Source organism: Lipophrys pholis (assembly GCF_963383615.2).
Source record: "Lipophrys pholis genome assembly, chromosome: 11".
Lineage (NCBI taxonomy): Eukaryota > Metazoa > Chordata > Actinopteri > Blenniiformes > Blenniidae > Lipophrys > Lipophrys pholis.
The window spans coordinates 21,993,559-22,010,983 of record NC_137631.1 but is presented as its reverse complement, the minus strand read 5'-3'; the positions used below and the strand labels follow the sequence as shown (position 1 = coordinate 22,010,983).

The window sequence follows — 17,425 nt, the reverse complement described above, 5'->3', positions numbered from 1 at the left end:
CCCCTCTCCCGACCGCACAGCCGCCGGTCCGCACATGACGCGGGCTCCGCCGATAGTGGTGCACGGCGCCGAGCGCTCCCCGTCGGTGCGACATCTCCGCGCTGAGGTAGCATCGCCGGCTAACGCTAGCTAACAACATCGATCCTTCCGCCGCTCCTCCCCCCCGACTCCCTCCGGCCCGACCCCCGCCACCGATCCGTCACATCAACAGCTGATTGATAGCCAACGCCGAACCCGCTGAGCCGAGCCGAGGGCATCCCTCGTTCCTCCCCGACCGTCCGCCGCCTGAGAGTTGGAAGCTGGAAGCCCACCGCTTCCCTCCTGGATCTGGGCCCCGCAGAGAGAACCGTCAGTTTCGGACTTTAAAAGCCGCGGTAGCTCGACCACCGACCCGCACCTCTAGCCCCCTCTGTGGCCTTTTAGGGTGCCGTCTCTCTCTACCTCAACACCCCGATGCCTCCCTCTACCTGTGAGTAATCTCAGCTGCACTGTCACCCCGACCCATCCGACCTGCACCGACACCGACTCTGCTGCTGCTACCGGTCCGACAAGGAGCGCTGCTCGGCGGGCAGTGACTGCAGCAAACGCACGGCGGACATCTCTTCCCCCTTTTTTTAATTTAACCCTCCCGGGATTGGTTGCTTCTCCTCCGCAAACTAGCTGGCTGGCCTGTTCCACTTCACACACACCCCCACACACACTGCAAATCACCCCCACTCCTCCCCCCTCCCCCTTCACCACCACCACCCTATCTCCAACTGGTTCGTCCTCAGATATCCGTCACACACGCCCCACGGCGCCCCCCGAGCCACGGGTCTCGCCATGCCGGGTCCAGTGGCCGGTAGCAAGTCCCGTGTGTATGCAGACGTCAACACCCTGAAGACTCGAGAATACTGGGACTACGAGGCCCACGTACCCAACTGGAAGTGAGGACATTTCTGATTGCTGCATTTTGCTCTAATTGCATGCATGTGATGACCACAGCAGATAATGGATCACTGTGGAAGAGCAGAGGGAGGCAGATGGGTGTCTATTATTATACATCTAGCTGTGAGGCTGTGATGACACAATGGTAGTGCTGTCTGCCAGGCTGGCTCTTCTGTGCTGTCTGACACTTTCCTCCCCCTTACCTCCATCCCTGTCCCCACATTCAACCCTGTTGGTCGACTTAAATAACATTTTGCCTGCAGATTTTGAGCCAGAAATCACTTCATCTCCCACCCCAGAGCTTGGGCTTATCTCTGAAACCAAGAACACTTAGGAACAGCTCATACACTGACTTAATTACTGGAGCTGGAAACATTTTTTTCCTCTGTTTCTCACACAGTCACGCTGTTTTTTTATTTCTGTCCTTGCAGCAACCAGGAGGACTACCAGCTGGTTCGAAAGCTGGGCAGAGGGAAGTACAGCGAAGTGTTTGAGGCTATCAACATCACCAACAATGAGAAGGTGGTGGTCAAAATCCTGAAGGTGAGCAGCTGCTTCTCCTAAACAGTCTGCCCTTTTTTTGACACTTCAGAAAACGGATCCAGTCTGATTGTGAAATTTTCTCTGGAAACATCTAATTTCAGTTAATACATCAAGCCTTGCCTTATTCCAGCTGCAGTTGTGGGATATTATGGATTTTTTTCTGCACTACATGATCATAAACTCTATAAAAGTTGAAAAATTCACATTCAGGATTAAACTCAATGTTCAAGCACCCAGAAAGGATTTAAATGAGAGCATTAAGTTTACATGTGAGTAAAAAGAAGAAGCTGCTGTATAATTAAGTCATTGTTAATAGTCTAACTAAATAATCTTACTATAATTGCATATTAAAGGACTTTCTTGTGCTTCTTGGAATTTACAATGTGTATTTGTATACATCCCTGCTCACTCGCTGCAGCTGATGCCGCGTTTTCTTGCAGGTTGTATTTCATATATAAATGTCAAATTAGTTGCTTCTTCCACACTTAAACTGGGAATTTGATCTTGGTTTGTAAAAATGCCAAATGATCCATCCATCGATCTTCTTTCCCACTTTAGTCCACATGGAGAGTGGAGAAGCCCCGGCATCCTCCAGCTCTCCTGCAGCTCTATACTCGTGTACCTTTTCATGCTTTCGCAGCAATTCAAGTTCACATGGATGCCTTTGTGTGCAGTTTGCATGTTCTTCCGGTGCGTGTGTGAGTTTCTTCTCACAGTCCGAAATCGTGCACGCTGAGGCTTATCGCTGACTCTAAATTACTTGTAGGTGTCAATCTGATTGTGAGATGGATGTGATTGATCAGTCATATGTGTGTTTTGGACTCCGGCCCCAACTGTGGATTCTGGCGCCTTCCTAAGGGGGTCCCGGAGTCCGGATCCCAGTTTTATTCATTTTATCCACAGTTAATGTTTGTGTTTTAATCTGCAGGCTTCTTTGCTTTACAGTTTCAACACTTTTTGCTATCCCAGTGTCTCTGGTCTCTGGTTGCATGCTTGGAATTACCGGATTATTAGGGGGCTTATTGAAACTGCAAGAATATTTGGACTATATTTTTAGAATTACAGTTGTGCTTCAGAGTAGAAACCTTAATGTTGTTCTCCTCTAAACTAAGATTTTTTTGTTTTTTACCAGCCTGTAGTTCAGTAATCCTGGATTGTTGGTTAAGGTGTGTGACATGGTGTGAGAAGTAATTTATTTACAGTTTGTGTTTGTGTGGGTTTCACAGTGTTGTTGGCTTCTGTCCTGCAGGTTTTTCTTTGGTTTTTGTAACCACGTTCATGCATTGAGCTCTGAGGGCTGCTCTGCTGAACCGGGACACAATGATTGACACATAAATGTGGTGGAGATTCTCAGCGCAGCATTTTTGTGACGAACGGGAGAGAAAAGCCCTTATTTCTGCCCATCTTTCAAATTCTGTATCATGCAAAGCTTTTTTTTTTTTCTTCTTTTTTTCTAAATCTCAATTTCTGTGAATCTGTTAATTGCACCATTGGAATTATTGGGCTTCATCATCGTGGCAGTTATTGCCGGTAAACAGTTTATAAAACAGAAAATGTGAAGACAATGTTCTGAAGGAAACTCGTACCATTTTCATTATGGTGTTTCTTCTTGAGGGATGAAACAATCAGTGCACAATTGGTTGAAGCTCTACTGGAGGTCAGCATGTAAATGCTGAACTTGTGCTAATTGCATTCCTGCTGTTAAGACCGCCAGGGACCCCCACAAGCATCGCTGCCTCCCCTCGTCCCCTGTTGTTTGGAAATCCCAGAGGAAAATCCCCCCAAAATCTATGCATATGAACAGAAAGTCAGTGGCAGTGAGATGAAGACGGGTTGTAATTATCCTCTGACAGAATCCGTTGGAACAAAGTAATTATGCTTACTTGAATACCTTTAAAACTGGCTGATGAAAACCTCCGTCTGTTTGGCTGAACGTGTTGTCGTGCAGACGACGAATGCACCGTGCATGGAAACAATTTATCGCACTTCATTCCGTTTTATTTTTGTGATATGTTCATATTGTGAAAAGAATGCAACAGTTTTTGTTGGAGACAACCGAGTTTTCCCCGAGCTGAACGAAATTTGGAACCACTTTCTTGGATCCCTGTGACGTAAACTTCTGGGTCGGCGTTGTAAATGAGTGTATCTAATGGATTTCAGCTCTACCTAATGAACAGGTGGTGACGTTTTCTTTTCTCCAGGGACACTGCTATATCTACGTTTTAAAGTTCAAGGATGTATCATTATTCCCCACAAAGGCCCTTTTTCTTTTTTTGTAGCCAGCAGCAAAAACAAGAACAACGAGAAATACAAGTATAAAAACTGATTATGGCTCTTCAGCCTGTTGCTTCAATGTAGACTCTGCACAAAATGTAGAGAAACATGTTTAATTCACTGTTTCTTTTGTTGCAAAAGTGCTTCTTGGCACAAAATCTTGTACTAATTTAAAGCCTGATCATGTCCTTTGACGTGCTGCCACATATGTGAGGAATCTGCATTTGTAGGATGAGCTGCAAGGCTTGACTACGAGCACCAGCCAAGGAAAGCTGTCATTGGCAGAGAAGATTCTATCTCTGCGAGAAACCCACGTACTCGCACACAAATGCACCTTCCTTGCATATATGTTGCCATTTAAAGGGAAATAAATAGGCTTTCCAGTTTGTTAGCTGAATTATGTTCATTTTGGCATCTCTTACTTTAGGATATTGTTTCTTTTTAAGCGACAAACTAGTAGGGAAAGATGGATTTTGCCTGACAGATTTTGACTGCGTCTGCAGTCTTCCTCAGAGCGCCATCTGACATGTGATGAGGTGTCGTTTTCCCAATTTATTTCTTGCAAATAAATCTTGTGTTGCTCTGACTCTAAAACAACCTCACAGGGTTTTTTGTTTTTTTTAAATCAATATGGCATATACGATTGAATTCATATCTCTACTAAACCCAGTTTTGCACAGATTAACATCGTCAGTGAGAGGAAAGCAACCGAAACACCTTATTAAAAACAAAAACAAAGGAGACGTTAATTGGCTGAATGGAATGACCTGCAACCACAGATGTACTCACTCTTGACTTCATGCATTAGCATCTGTGTGACAGCTGAGATAATAACCTCCCAAAAAAAACCATGAAACCAGGTGTTTGCACTGACAGAGTGGAATCGTCTGTCAGTTACTGAGCGGTAAATAAAAGCTCCGATGGTACGACTGAAGCACGCAGCAGCAGATTCAGCAGCTTTCACACCAGGATGGGAAAAGAGAGGGGGGGGAACCCTGCTGGCATTTTGTGTCTTGCTAAATCGCTTTCTTTCTGTTTGCTCAAATCAGCCGGTGAAGAAGAAGAAGATCAAACGAGAGATCAAGATCCTGGAAAACCTGCGAGGAGGAACCAATATCATCCGCCTGGTGGACACAGTGAAAGACCCTGTGGTAGGCTCTTCAGTTACACTACTTTTTTATGAGTGTGGTTTACGAAGCGAAGGGAGTTTAGAGTCAGACATGCATCAGGCGAAGGGGGCGTTAAACGAGACGCTTGATGCCCAGATTCTCTCGAGGGAGTGACACGAGTCAAGATGACTCTGAATAATTGATCGCTCTGGGTTTTCGCTTTAATTGCTCACTTTAATGGCGTTACTCTGCCAGTCCGACTGTTTCTATTCGGATCTGCTTTGAGCATTTTCCAGTCAACCCTTCTACATTAAATAGTTTTTTGTTTGTTCATACTGTATCGCTGTTTCCCAAAAAGTTTGAAAAGAAAAAGCAGAATGAAACAATTCGTAAATCCCAATAAGCTATTGAAAGTAAGACGTAAATTGTGCATTTTAAGGATTTGTTACATCTCCAAAATGTCGTGACAGGCCCACGGTCACGCTTGTGAAAACTCTCCAGCAGTCTGAAGTTTTGAAAGAGTAACTTTTTGCTGCTCGGTATCTTTCACCTGTGCTGTGTGAGGCAGAATATGAAAAGTGTTATTTGATCACAAAGTTTTCCCTTTGTGATTTAAAATAAACAATCAAGGTAACACAGTGGCAAAAACACTGACGTGTGATCTGATCTGTAATTTACAGCTACATGAAAGTACCTAATCTCTGTTTACCCAAGAGATCAATTTAAAAGCACAAAACGTTTCTGTGTGCATTTTGCAAGGCGATCAATTGAGAATAAAAACACAAATAAGGGAAAGTGCATACAGGATTATTTAAATGAGGATTTTACATCTGCAGAAGTGGTAGAGGTACTCATAATCTTTATGCAGATGTACAAATACTTGAGGTTATTAATACAACTTCTGAAATGTATTAAAGTACAAAATTAATGTACTCTTGTATTTTCAAGGAATCTTGAACCTTCTTTTGGGGCTGTTGGGGTCATATATACATATACTTTTATTGTAATCATTAGCAGTAACACAGATGTTTATTAAACTTGGATCATAATTTTGAGTCAGAAACTTAATTAATTTGTAAATTAAATAACGAGTAATAAATAACCTGGTTGGACTTGATATAAAACCTTATGAATTCCCATTGATTCCTGTTAAATTCATCACTTTTGCAGTTTCACTGTAAATAGAAGTTCCCATCGGCTGCTCTGGTCCTTCCAGTGTGACTGGATGTTTTTCTCTATCCATGAGGACGATTCAATCGAGACGTATTGTCACAGTAATTTGCGTAAATTCGTAACTCAGAAGTTGAAGAGATCACATTGTTTAACTGATGACGCCTGTGCCTCTGTATCCCTTCAAACCAAAAACTAAAGTTTCTGGCACCCGGTCTGGCTTGGAAAGTGACAACAAACCAGGAAGGAAGAGTATTTTTAGGCCCTGGAAGTTTTGCTCTCCGCCAGGACGTGTTTCAGGGAGCCCCCGCCGTCGTCCTCTCTGCTTTGTTTTGTTCCTGTAAACTACAGAGTCTCTTCCAAAATGATCCTTACGCTTCCCGGACAGTTTAAAGTGGAGCAGCAGCGGTGACTGCTCGTCTCTGTATTAAACGTGATGTTTTTACTGAAGAGGCAAATCAGTAATCGGCTGCGTCCCGTTCTTTCTTTCTCGCTCTGTATATTTCTGACTATTGACAGTTTCTGATGATCCCCCCTCTGACTCGCTCTCCTTTTCTCTCTCTGCGGTGGCTGTACAGTCCAGAACTCCAGCACTCGTCTTTGAATGCATCAATAACACAGATTTTAAGGTACAATCATCACTTCTTTCCTCCCCACTTGATGTAATCAACTCTCATTCAGCCTCGTGTTTTCATGTCGTCTCTTGTTGGTGATGGAGCAGTGAAACCTGAATTGTTTTTGTTCCTTTAGGAGTTGTACCAGAAGTTGACAGACTACGATATCCGATTCTATATGTATGAACTACTGAAGGTGAGTCTCTTTTGTATCCCACCACCACATGGCCTCTTTTCTCCATATATCACTATTACCGCTGTACCAACACCAAATTACTGTGCTGAAGCTGCATTTTAAACTCTCTGTTCATATTTCAACCGAATTCTTCCTGTTCACTCCTTAAAGTTTCCTTCCAACAACATCTTCCTCCTTCAGCCTAAATTAATGACTGCAACACACAAAGAAATGGGAGATTGTTTAAAATGTATTTCATGCATTTGCAAATATTTTACAATTACGAAATTGTCAGCATAAAATGAAAGCTTTCAAATAGATTGTTTAGGGACCTCTTTCACATAAATTCAAGATATATGTACTGTACTCTCCACTTTCTAAATATTACTCAAAATCAACAATATATGTACACACAGTCACTCAGGTGAACATAAATTGAAAAATGACCTGTGGAATTATTGTTTAGTTTTCTTATTGATCTTTATTCATGGGGCACTTTTCATACACACTTAAGATGCCTAACGATTAAAATCCTTGTGAAGCGTCTACATAGTTAAAATAACATAAAAGCATTAAGTAACGGCAGTTTCGTGTTCAAATTGAGGTGTCTGCAAATTAAATGTCTTTTTTGTACTATAGCTACTTGTTCCATCTATGCGAAACATTTATTTATTTTTTGTCGAAATATTAAGATTCTGTCATGCAAATAGCACATTCCCCCCGAAAAGACAGCATCTGCTCACTTGTAGTTACAAAAGGAGCCTGGCCACTTTCACATGGGTAATGTCAGCACACACGCACACGCACACGCACACGCACACGCACACGCACACACACACACACACACACACACACACACACACACACACACACACACACACACACACACACACACACACACACACACACACACACACACACACACAATTCTTAACATGAACATCAATAATTTTTTCTTTTCTTTTTTTACACTTTTCTATATTTTCTAGCACTTTTCACACTCATTTTGAAACTTTTAGAATTTTGTACGTCACAAGAATCTTGCAAATGATCCCAATTTAAAATCATATAATTTAAAAGCATTCCAGTAAGAGGCGCAGATTCAGAGTGTCCCTGTGCTAATTTAAGCACATTTTTTTTTAAATAGGACTACCCTCACTTTCTGCTTTTACGTGAGTAATTAGAGAGAATTGTTTGTACACGGTTTTCTTTGTACGCCAGCGTCTGTGCCATCCATCGCTGATTACCACTTAATTAATGCTGCACTAAGTTCTCCCACTCAGCCTCTCTTCTTGGAGACGTTCCCAGAAATCCAACAGACGTGTGTGTGTGTGTGTGTGTGTGTGTGTGTGTGTGTGTGTGTGTGTGTGTGTGTGTGTGTGTGTGTGTGTGTGTGTGTGTGTGTGTGTGTGTGTGTGTGTGTGTGTGTGTGTGTGTGTGTGTGTGTGTGTGTGTGTGTGTGTGTGTGTGTGTGTGTGTGTGTGTGTGTGTGTGTGTGTGTGTGTGTGTGTGTGTGTGTGTGTGTGTGTGTGTGTGTGTCAGGCTCTGGACTACTGTCACAGTATGGGAATCATGCATCGTGACGTCAAACCCCACAATGTGATGATCGACCACCAGTTGAGAAAGGTAGGTGGTGCCCTAAATAATCTCTTATTTATTTCTTTTCTCCCTTCACACGCCCACGCTCACACTCTGAATCTTGTCTCTCGCTGGGCTATTTCTGCTCTCCTGTTCTCTCTCTCTCACACTGCTTATTTTCTCTCTGGCTTTCAGTCCCCCCCCCCCCCCCCCCCCCCCCTCCATTCTTTTGTTATCCATCTTCTCCCCCTCTGTTCTCAGTTCGTGTTGCATTAGCGTGGGCTTTTATACTCTCGCACAACCCCTGTGTGATTGCATTGGGAGAGAGAAGCCCCTTGAAATTACAGCAGATTTAATTTCCATCTAAACCCATGTGATTTTGATGCTTTCTATTGGTGCAGTTTGACATAACGACGACTTCCATTCCTCACCAAGCTTATTAAAAATGAGGGAATTTGCTGCAGGTCTGGAATAATCCTCAAAATCACTGAATTGAGTGTTCCTTGAAGTGTTAATGGTTTTCATTTGTTCCCAGTGAACACATTAAAACACCTTTATTGTAGCAAGGCATCCCCTGGTCAAAGTTTGAGCAGCTGATTAATGCATGTATATTAAGTGGCTATCAAAACTATGCTTAAACGTCAAGACTACACAGAAAATTACTGCAATGACAATGTATTTTTGAATATTCACCCAATAAGTTTTGTCACATTTTATGTACTTTCTGTAAATGACACGTTTTATTATGCAACAGTAGAAATAAAAGAAATGTGTATGGAAATTTCAAAAAGGACTGAAGCCCGTTCAGAGTTGTTGTTTTTTTTAAGCTACAAATGTTGAAATATGTGAGATTTCTGCCACTATTGCAACACTTTGCAAGACATTATAGTATAATTTGCAAATAAAGGCACATTTTGTCCCTATAGAATTAAAATAGCCTTCCATCACAGATTTGGGGTTAAAGTCTTCAGTTTTATACATTTTAGTGTGTCCTATAAGTTGTTAAGAATCGGCAGCAACATTGTTGATGCTCATACAATGAATTTGCATCCATAATTTCTAATTACATGACGTTATAAAATGCACACATATTAAAATCTGTTTGCTGGTTTAGTACAAGCACAGTCAGGTACTGAAAATAGATAATGATGAAAAGGAGTCAGCTCTTCTGGCTTAAATTAATTTATTCACAAAAATAAGATTCTAATTATAATTGATTATTCAGGCACAAAACACAATATGTAAAATGTTTCTTTATGTGGCTTAATTTGCTCAGTATGGAAAAGAGTTCGAGAAACAATGAAAGTTGGATTTTCTACACAGCTTGTTTGTGCTTGATTGAACAATTACTACTACCTACTTTTCTTCCCCAAACAGTTGGTTGTAAAACTTTTTGTTAAATTTCTTTGCATTTTCATTTCAACAAGAAAAACATCAAAATTGCAGATGTAAATTGGTATTTAAGGAATTTAGTTTTTTAATAGCCTGTTTTTTTCCTGCAAGGAAAATTCTATAAAATACAATGAAACATGAAGCATTAATTAAGGAATAAAAACATGTCTTTGTATTTTTTCACTATATCAAGAAAAATAAAATATATAGACATAAAAATTGGATACCCATCTCAGTTCGACACAAAGATCTTTGATTTATAGCCATTACTTATTCATTTTAACCATTTACAGTGAAACGGCTTCGATAATCACACAGCGTTCGAACAAAAATTTGTCGAATAAAATGGAAAACCAGCATTCAGGTAAAAAAAATAAGACAGAAAAGAGAGATTAAAAAATAACGTTCAGTTCAAGGTGCCCAAAGAACTGAAAGAAATGTGTATTTTAATAAAAGCAATGCTGTGATCGTACAGCAGGGGGCAGCAGATCAACAGTTTAAAGCTCTGCACTTCATCACAGGATGTGTTGTGGATCAGGGGTGAAGCGAGGCTGCGACTCACTCTTTCTTCCTTTCTCAGCTACGCCTTATAGACTGGGGTTTGGCAGAGTTTTACCACCCGTCCCAGGAGTACAACGTCAGGGTCGCATCGCGATACTTCAAAGGTCCTGAGCTGCTCGTGGACTACCAGGTAACATGTGTAAACGCTGTAAGGCCGCTGTGACCACTGGTGTCATGTGTGGATGTTTCTGACGTTTTGATGACGTTGTGCTGCAGATGTATGACTACAGTCTAGACATGTGGAGCCTGGGCTGTATGCTGGCCAGTATGATCTTCCAGAAAGAGCCTTTCTTCCACGGACAAGACAACTACGACCAGGTAAAGGCGACAGTAACGTGTGTGTAATTAGCTGGATTTCCCTGTGTCATGGCATAATGTTGTATGACATACATTTTCCTCATCTTGCCCCAAATCCTTGCATATCCAAATAAAAAAATCTAATTAAATGGGCAAATTATAAAAAGTAGAAATAGACAAAAACTGTACTAATAAAATGTTATGTTAATATCAACAATAACATTTATTAAAATGAATTAAATAAAAATAGTTGTCCGAAATGTGATCCTTGAGGAACTCTTGAAGATATCACTCATCACTCAGATCGGCGTGTGAAGATTATTTTTCTCAGTGTAGCAGAAAGATCAACTCTTGTATCTTTTAAGTTATAAAAACATAGTTTTTTTTTGTTATACATCCTTCAGTGGTATACTTGGTTTATATTTCACATTCTTGTTTTTATTTTAACTTTTTATGCACAAGCACCGACAAAATGAACCAAATATTGTAAAATAATTGAGTACCTTCACAATTTACTCTTCAGAACATTTGATGAAAGTTCATTTTGAAACACTCTATATATTTGTTGAACAAACAGAAACATCGCAAAGTCTGTTTTTTAGTTTTAGTTTTTTTGCGTTTGTAATCAACAGCCTGTAGATAAAATGGTCCGGTAGCAGTGTCCTGAACATGTAACTGAGATAACCTGGACTTGAGTTGTCGACCTTTAGTTTTCCGCAGCAGCAGAAAGACGGCGCTGTTTTTCCTGCACTGGCGGAACTTGGTGACGTCCAGTCCACCACTAATCCTCAGTATGTTGCGTTTCCCAGCTGGTGCGAATCGCCAAGGTCCTGGGGACAGATGAGCTGTTCGGATACCTGCGGAAATACCACATTGAACTGGACCCTCGCTTCAAAGACCTGCTGGGACAGTAAGCAAACTGACAGACTCCATCACACCTACAGAGTCTGGTCGGAGAGCAGTTGAGAAGTTGGGGTTTCGATTAATGAGCTTCATACTGAGGTTATAACATGTTCTAATCGTACAATTCTCATTCTGTGGTGGCATGATAACGTGATAAAACAGCACAGAGGAGCAGAAACTGATGGCACTGTGTTTTTGTGTGACCCTCTGAGCAGCACTGATGGAGTCACCCTGCTGTTGTTGGTCTCTGCAGGCAGAGCAGGAAGCGCTGGGAACAGTTTGTGCAGACGGAGAACCAGCACCTGGTGAGTCCTGAAGCTCTGGACCTGCTGGACAAGCTGCTACGCTACGACCATCAACAGAGGCTGACCGCCACAGAGGCCATGGAGCACCCCTACTTCTGTAAGACACACGTAAAGGTTTTACAACTGCATTAACCCAACAGCAGAACTAAAATACAATTACCAGCCCGCACACTGACTGCTGATTACCTATCTCATGTTAGAATTCTTTAAACAGACGCATATGTATATTTGTTTGAAACAAGAATATGACATTTGTGAGAGCATTATTTATTTGCTATCACAATTCTACTGTGGCCATTCACAATGTGTTCATTAACTCATCCGTTGAAGATTTCTATAGATGTCCAACTGGCTGTTGAGTTCTGGCTTAAAGTAAAGTTCTTCATCACCCAGATTTTTTATTTTTTAAAGACATGTGTTGAAAAAAGGGATTAAATAAAATTTCATCATAGGTCAAATTCTTAATTACTTCAATATTTTTATTAACCCAGGGAACCTATAATTTTAAACACATTCAAAACAAACGTGAAACCTGTGCACTCAGTACTGCCCCCCTGCAGTGCGGCAGTGGTACTGCCTGCCTCAGTGCTTTTTCAAAGCCGTTTTATCAGCAGCACAAAATATTTTATAGACACATTGTGTTGCAGAAAGTGAGGACTTCTGTTAAAATACTAAAAGGGTTTCAAGAAACATGTGTGCAACACAGTTTGCGAGATTGTATAATCTGAGGTGCTACTCGGCTTCGGTGTCTCCTCACTATCTGAAAAGAAAATGCATGAATCCTGAGAGCTGAAAAATACAAAGTGACTGAAATAGTTGGAATTATGCAAGAACTCCATTTATAGCACACAGCACTATAAAAAAAAATGTAATCTGTTTTTTTTTTGTTTGTTTTTTCTCTCCCCTGTTAAGAACTCACCTGCAGCATAAGAAATGTATGGAATAGTCAAAACAGCAGCTATGTGATGAACTGTGTGGATGTTTCTCTTCTGAAGTCGTCATATTCTGTGTTTGGTCCGTTTGCAGCTGTACAAGCTGTACCACAGAACTTTTGACTCGCACGGAGAGCTGCGCATCAGTGGCTGCTTTTTTTTGTTTAAACAAGCTAAAAAATGGCTATCGTGTGTTCGTCCTGCAGATCCAGTAGTAAAGGAACAATCTCTGTCAAACTCTGAAAATAACATGGTTTCCAGTGGCAACACTACAGCACGATGAAACACAGGTGATGCTTCAAAAAGTGTGTGTGTGTGTTTGTGTGTGTGTGTTCTGCATTTGTAATTTTATTTTCTTTTGATTGTCTTTCAATTATTTGCTTTGAAGTTCTGTTATATTCATTTGTGAGCTGTGCGGCATTTTATGAAATTTGTTCAAGGATTTTATCAGCAATTTCCATTCAAAAATTAAAGAGGAATACCATCGGTTGACTGTTGCAAAATAGGGCCACACTTTTGTTTTATCAAGAGATTTGTTTTCAAGAAATGAGATTAAACGGAAACGAGTCCTCCACAGTAATCCAAGTTTTTTGGTTGAGCCCTCGGGAAAATGACTTGCCACGTGGATAAACCCTTCAACATAATCGAATCACACCTACCTGTCATGTTGTCAGTGCCTCGTGACGGTTTGTCTTGTACATGTTTAACATGAAATTTCCAGCTTGTTTTTTAAGGAATATGATTTATTTTAACTCCTCTCTCTTACACTTCACTTGCATAAAAGACTGTGTTGTAAAATGAAAAATATGTAGTTTTACCTTCCATTTATTTGCTTCTATTATGATTTTGTCATCAAAAGTAATACATATAAAAACAATTATGCTGGAATAAGCCATCCCCCTGACCCTGAGATAATTTCTCTATATTCTTAATTTACCTGTAATCCAACAGAAAAAACAAATGTTGTGCTGCTTATTTCCTGTTTGATGTGATTCTTGACACAGGATGTGTCTGTGAAACATTCATTCAGATCATCCTTTCTTTGGGGCAATCTCAGTGGGGCTCAAATTAAAAAAATAAAAAAGTTGTGGGTGGGATTCTTCTCGTTGAAGTCATGTCACATATTCCACCAATATTTGAATCAAATCTGATAAAATAACTCTCGCGTAGTTGTTTGAATTTTCTATCCCACTATTAAACATATATTTACACTTTCCTGATAATAACTATCTTTCCCTATTATAATGAAATGATCTCCGTTGAATGAGAATCCTTGTTAAATATTGATTTTCTTCTTTGGCAGAAAGTCAGCTTTTAAATCTTTAAAGTGACACAAATCTCTTCCAATTTTAAAGAAAAAAAAAAAAGAAAATTTTCAAGCTGTGATGGTTTTTTTTTTGGTGCTGCAACAAGCTGCTCAGATCACTTTAGTCATATATGATGGTATTAAGTATTACGTAGATATTCTGTAACTCCATGTGATGGATTTAATCGCTCGTCCTCACACTTTGGATTCTCTCTGTTTTTTCCACAGAAAATGGAAGATGAAGGAAGTTTGTTACCTCAACTTTGTACCCGGTTGTGACAGTAACTTTGACAAGTGTACAGTGACAATGGATCAAAGTAACGCTAACCAGTTACACACTCACAGACACATGCATACAGACACACACACATACATCAAGTCAAGCACATTGCTGCATACAGCACAAACACACACAGGAAACACACACACCCTCCTCCTCTGTATCAGTCTGTGATTGGCTTGTCCTGGTTCCCTGTCCAGCAGCCTGACCAATGAGCTTTGAAGCTGCTACACCCCCCACCCCCCTCCTCGTCCCCCCTGTCCCCGGTCTCTGCCCTCCCAGCTCAGTCTCATGTAGGCCAACAAAGTACTATCAAAGACAATTCAATCTCCCCTCCTTTCTTCCTTTATACCTCCCTCGTTTGCATCAGCATGGAGAATGAACAGGAGTGTGATCCTGTACAAGTCCCCCTTCCTAACCCCCTACCCCCGATCTGACTGTCCATCCATCCGTCTGTCTGTCCTCCTCCTCCTTTTCCTCCCCGTCCCCTACTTCAACAGACAGACAGGTGTCTTAGCACTACTCCAGCTCTGAAAGTGGCATGGTGGACTCTCTCTAGATAGAATGATAATAATATTAATGAAAAAATAAATGATTTTTATTTAGATGAACTTGCCTGGGTTGTGAGTAAATTCATTCCACCAATCTTTGAGTTCTTATAATGCCTTAACTTGTGTTTCAGGTTTTCACTCTCCTTTTTCTTTAATTCAGAAACAAAGTGTTTTCATCCATATTCATTTGAACTAAAGGATGAAACGATTGAGACGCCCATATTTGGTAAACTTGATATCTCTTCCTTCCAAAGTGAAAACAACATGGGGTCTTTTGCACACTGACACAACCGGCTGATCTTAACCCCTCGTGGTGGGTGCAGGGTCAGTGTCAATGTGTTTACTCTGCAATGAATGGATGGTGCAAAACTAAGAAGACTGCGATAGAAAAACAAGATCTTAGAATCTTTAGCTCTCGCACTATAGGACCAAAACACAATAAGCTTTCTCAACAGTCGGTCAGGAGGGCGTCCTCATCAAGGTTTTCTATGTGCAAACGAACAAAGAAACCATGGTTATAGACAATGAAGGAGCAGTTTGACCAAGTAACAAGACGTCTGTAAGTTGCACAAGAAAGTATGTCTTGAATTTTATACTATTCAAATATTTAATTGGGTGCAATAAAAGAGCTCATCCATTAGTGTTAAAGAAAAATGTCTGGAGTAACTGGATTGTATTTTTTGCATATGTGACACGGACACTTGTGCCTTCAATGGTTACATCCGCCGATTGTGGAAGTCAAAGGTTTTCCATAAAATCTGAGTACCTCAACCATACACGAGTTAGTTTTTTTCGATTCAGTTTTATCTACATAGCAAAACATCTCTAGATCCAAACTGCGACGTGACAGCTTTGTGCTGAGTTAGTGGACAGTAAAAAGAGAAAAGGACTCAGAAAAAAATTGACGAGTCACTACAGGAGAGCGACTCCAAGTTACTGACATGCAATGGTGACATGAACAGTCCCCTGCAGCCGCTCCGGCGATTAGTTGCCGACCTCTGACCACATCGTGTGAATGTCTGTACATGAATACAGTTCAAACTTTCCACTGACCTGGAGGTACGGTCGCTTTGGAACATTTCTGTAATTGGGTTCAGTTTCAGAGGATGTGGACACAGCCATGGAGGTGATGGTGAGAAGGGTATGCTTGCACAGCCTTTTCCATGACAACCATACCTCTGTGAGGACACCAATCGGCTAATGAGGACATGTGAGGGAGGGAACTGGTGTGAGTGGACTTCTGGAGTCTGACTGGACACCTCGGGTAATACCACAGCTGATTTACAGGTGATTCAAAGAGGTACGATCAGTAAAGCCAAAGCAAAGTTCTGGATCGAGACTTGAATACGTTGATCTGAAATAAGTTTCAGAGAGGCTGCTTAATGAGTTGAACTCTAGATATTTCACTTCAAAAATAATATACACAATGTCTTTTTTAATTTGATAACATTTCCTCAACTGACAGAATATTACCCCAAAAATTATAAATGAATTTTCCATACTTAATAGTCCTGCAAATTCATATTCACTGAACTTATAACCTGGATGGTTGAGATGGATTATAAATCTACCAATGTGGCTTAAAACTAGTAAACTGGTTGTTCAGCACTGCTCAGATTAAACAATCAACTTGTTTTTTTTAATATCTGATGCAAAACTGCATGTTTTTACATCAAAAATCAGTTGTGAAACTTTAAAAACACTCATTTTTGAAGCAGTTATTGGAGAATGAGCAATCATATATTCATGTTAGATAGGCTTTTTATACAATCTACCAATATATTGTATGACTAAGGGAATATCTGGATCAAAATTTAACTGCACTGTATTTTGAGTACAAATGATATTCGAAAGTTAAAAATAATAAATAAATCTTCCTCTAATTTGAGCATATTATTATAGTTATTGTATTTGTGGAGTTATTCATGGTGTTTATGTTATAACTGTTCTTTACAGGTCACTAACATGAGCTGCGGTTGTTGTTGTGTGTCTGAAGTATCGTCTTCCTGCTTGTATAGAAACCAGAGCTCCAGCTTCCTGCTTCTACAACCTGACTCCTCACTCACGTTCATGCAGGTACACCCTGACCCAAACACACACTCTCAAATGTATAGCTTCCACATATACCCACTTGCATCTGAGCCATGAAACATTCAGATGGAGCAGAGTCTTGGGTCAACTCTGAGTACAAATGTGCTGCAAGTGAGCTTTAGTTTCCACATAGTTTAGATGTTAATGAACAATCGTGGACTGTAAAGAAACAAGCAGTTTGTATTACTGTCACAACGAAGACTTTTCCCATCCGACTGCCGTCACCTCAGTTTACACAAACCACATTCAAATGCACTTTTTGGCTTTGTTTTCTTTGACTGACAGCATGAAAAGATGAAAAAGATAAGAAGTATGAGGATATTAATTGCTAGTGACTGTTTTAATATAACAAAGCTCAGCAGTAAATTATAGATATAATGAAGCCTTCATATTTGCCTTTTAAATCATGTCACATTC

General features: G+C 40.6%; 1 protein-coding gene across 2 annotated transcripts; it reads left to right on the top strand.

Annotated features, from left to right (window-relative positions):
• The first annotated feature begins 102 nt into the window (after positions 1–102).
• On the top strand, positions 103–14,907 carry csnk2a2b (casein kinase 2, alpha prime polypeptide b). 2 transcript variants are annotated; one of them, XM_080474601.1, is made up of 12 exons: positions 103–926; positions 1,359–1,470; positions 4,794–4,895; positions 6,602–6,652; positions 6,774–6,833; positions 8,355–8,438; positions 10,363–10,473; positions 10,560–10,661; positions 11,450–11,550; positions 11,797–11,945; positions 12,987–13,070; positions 14,315–14,907. In XM_080474601.1, the coding sequence occupies exons 1-11, from the start codon at positions 823–825 to the stop codon at positions 13,061–13,063; spliced, it is 1,053 nt and encodes a 350-aa protein (XP_080330727.1). In that variant the 5' UTR covers positions 103–822; the 3' UTR covers positions 13,064–13,070; positions 14,315–14,907. The 2 variants fall into 2 exon arrangements, with proteins under 2 accessions (XP_080330727.1, XP_080330728.1); XM_080474602.1 differs by lacking the exon at positions 6,602–6,652 and having other exon boundaries at positions 729–926.
• Positions 14,908–17,425: the final 2,518 nt, after the last annotated feature.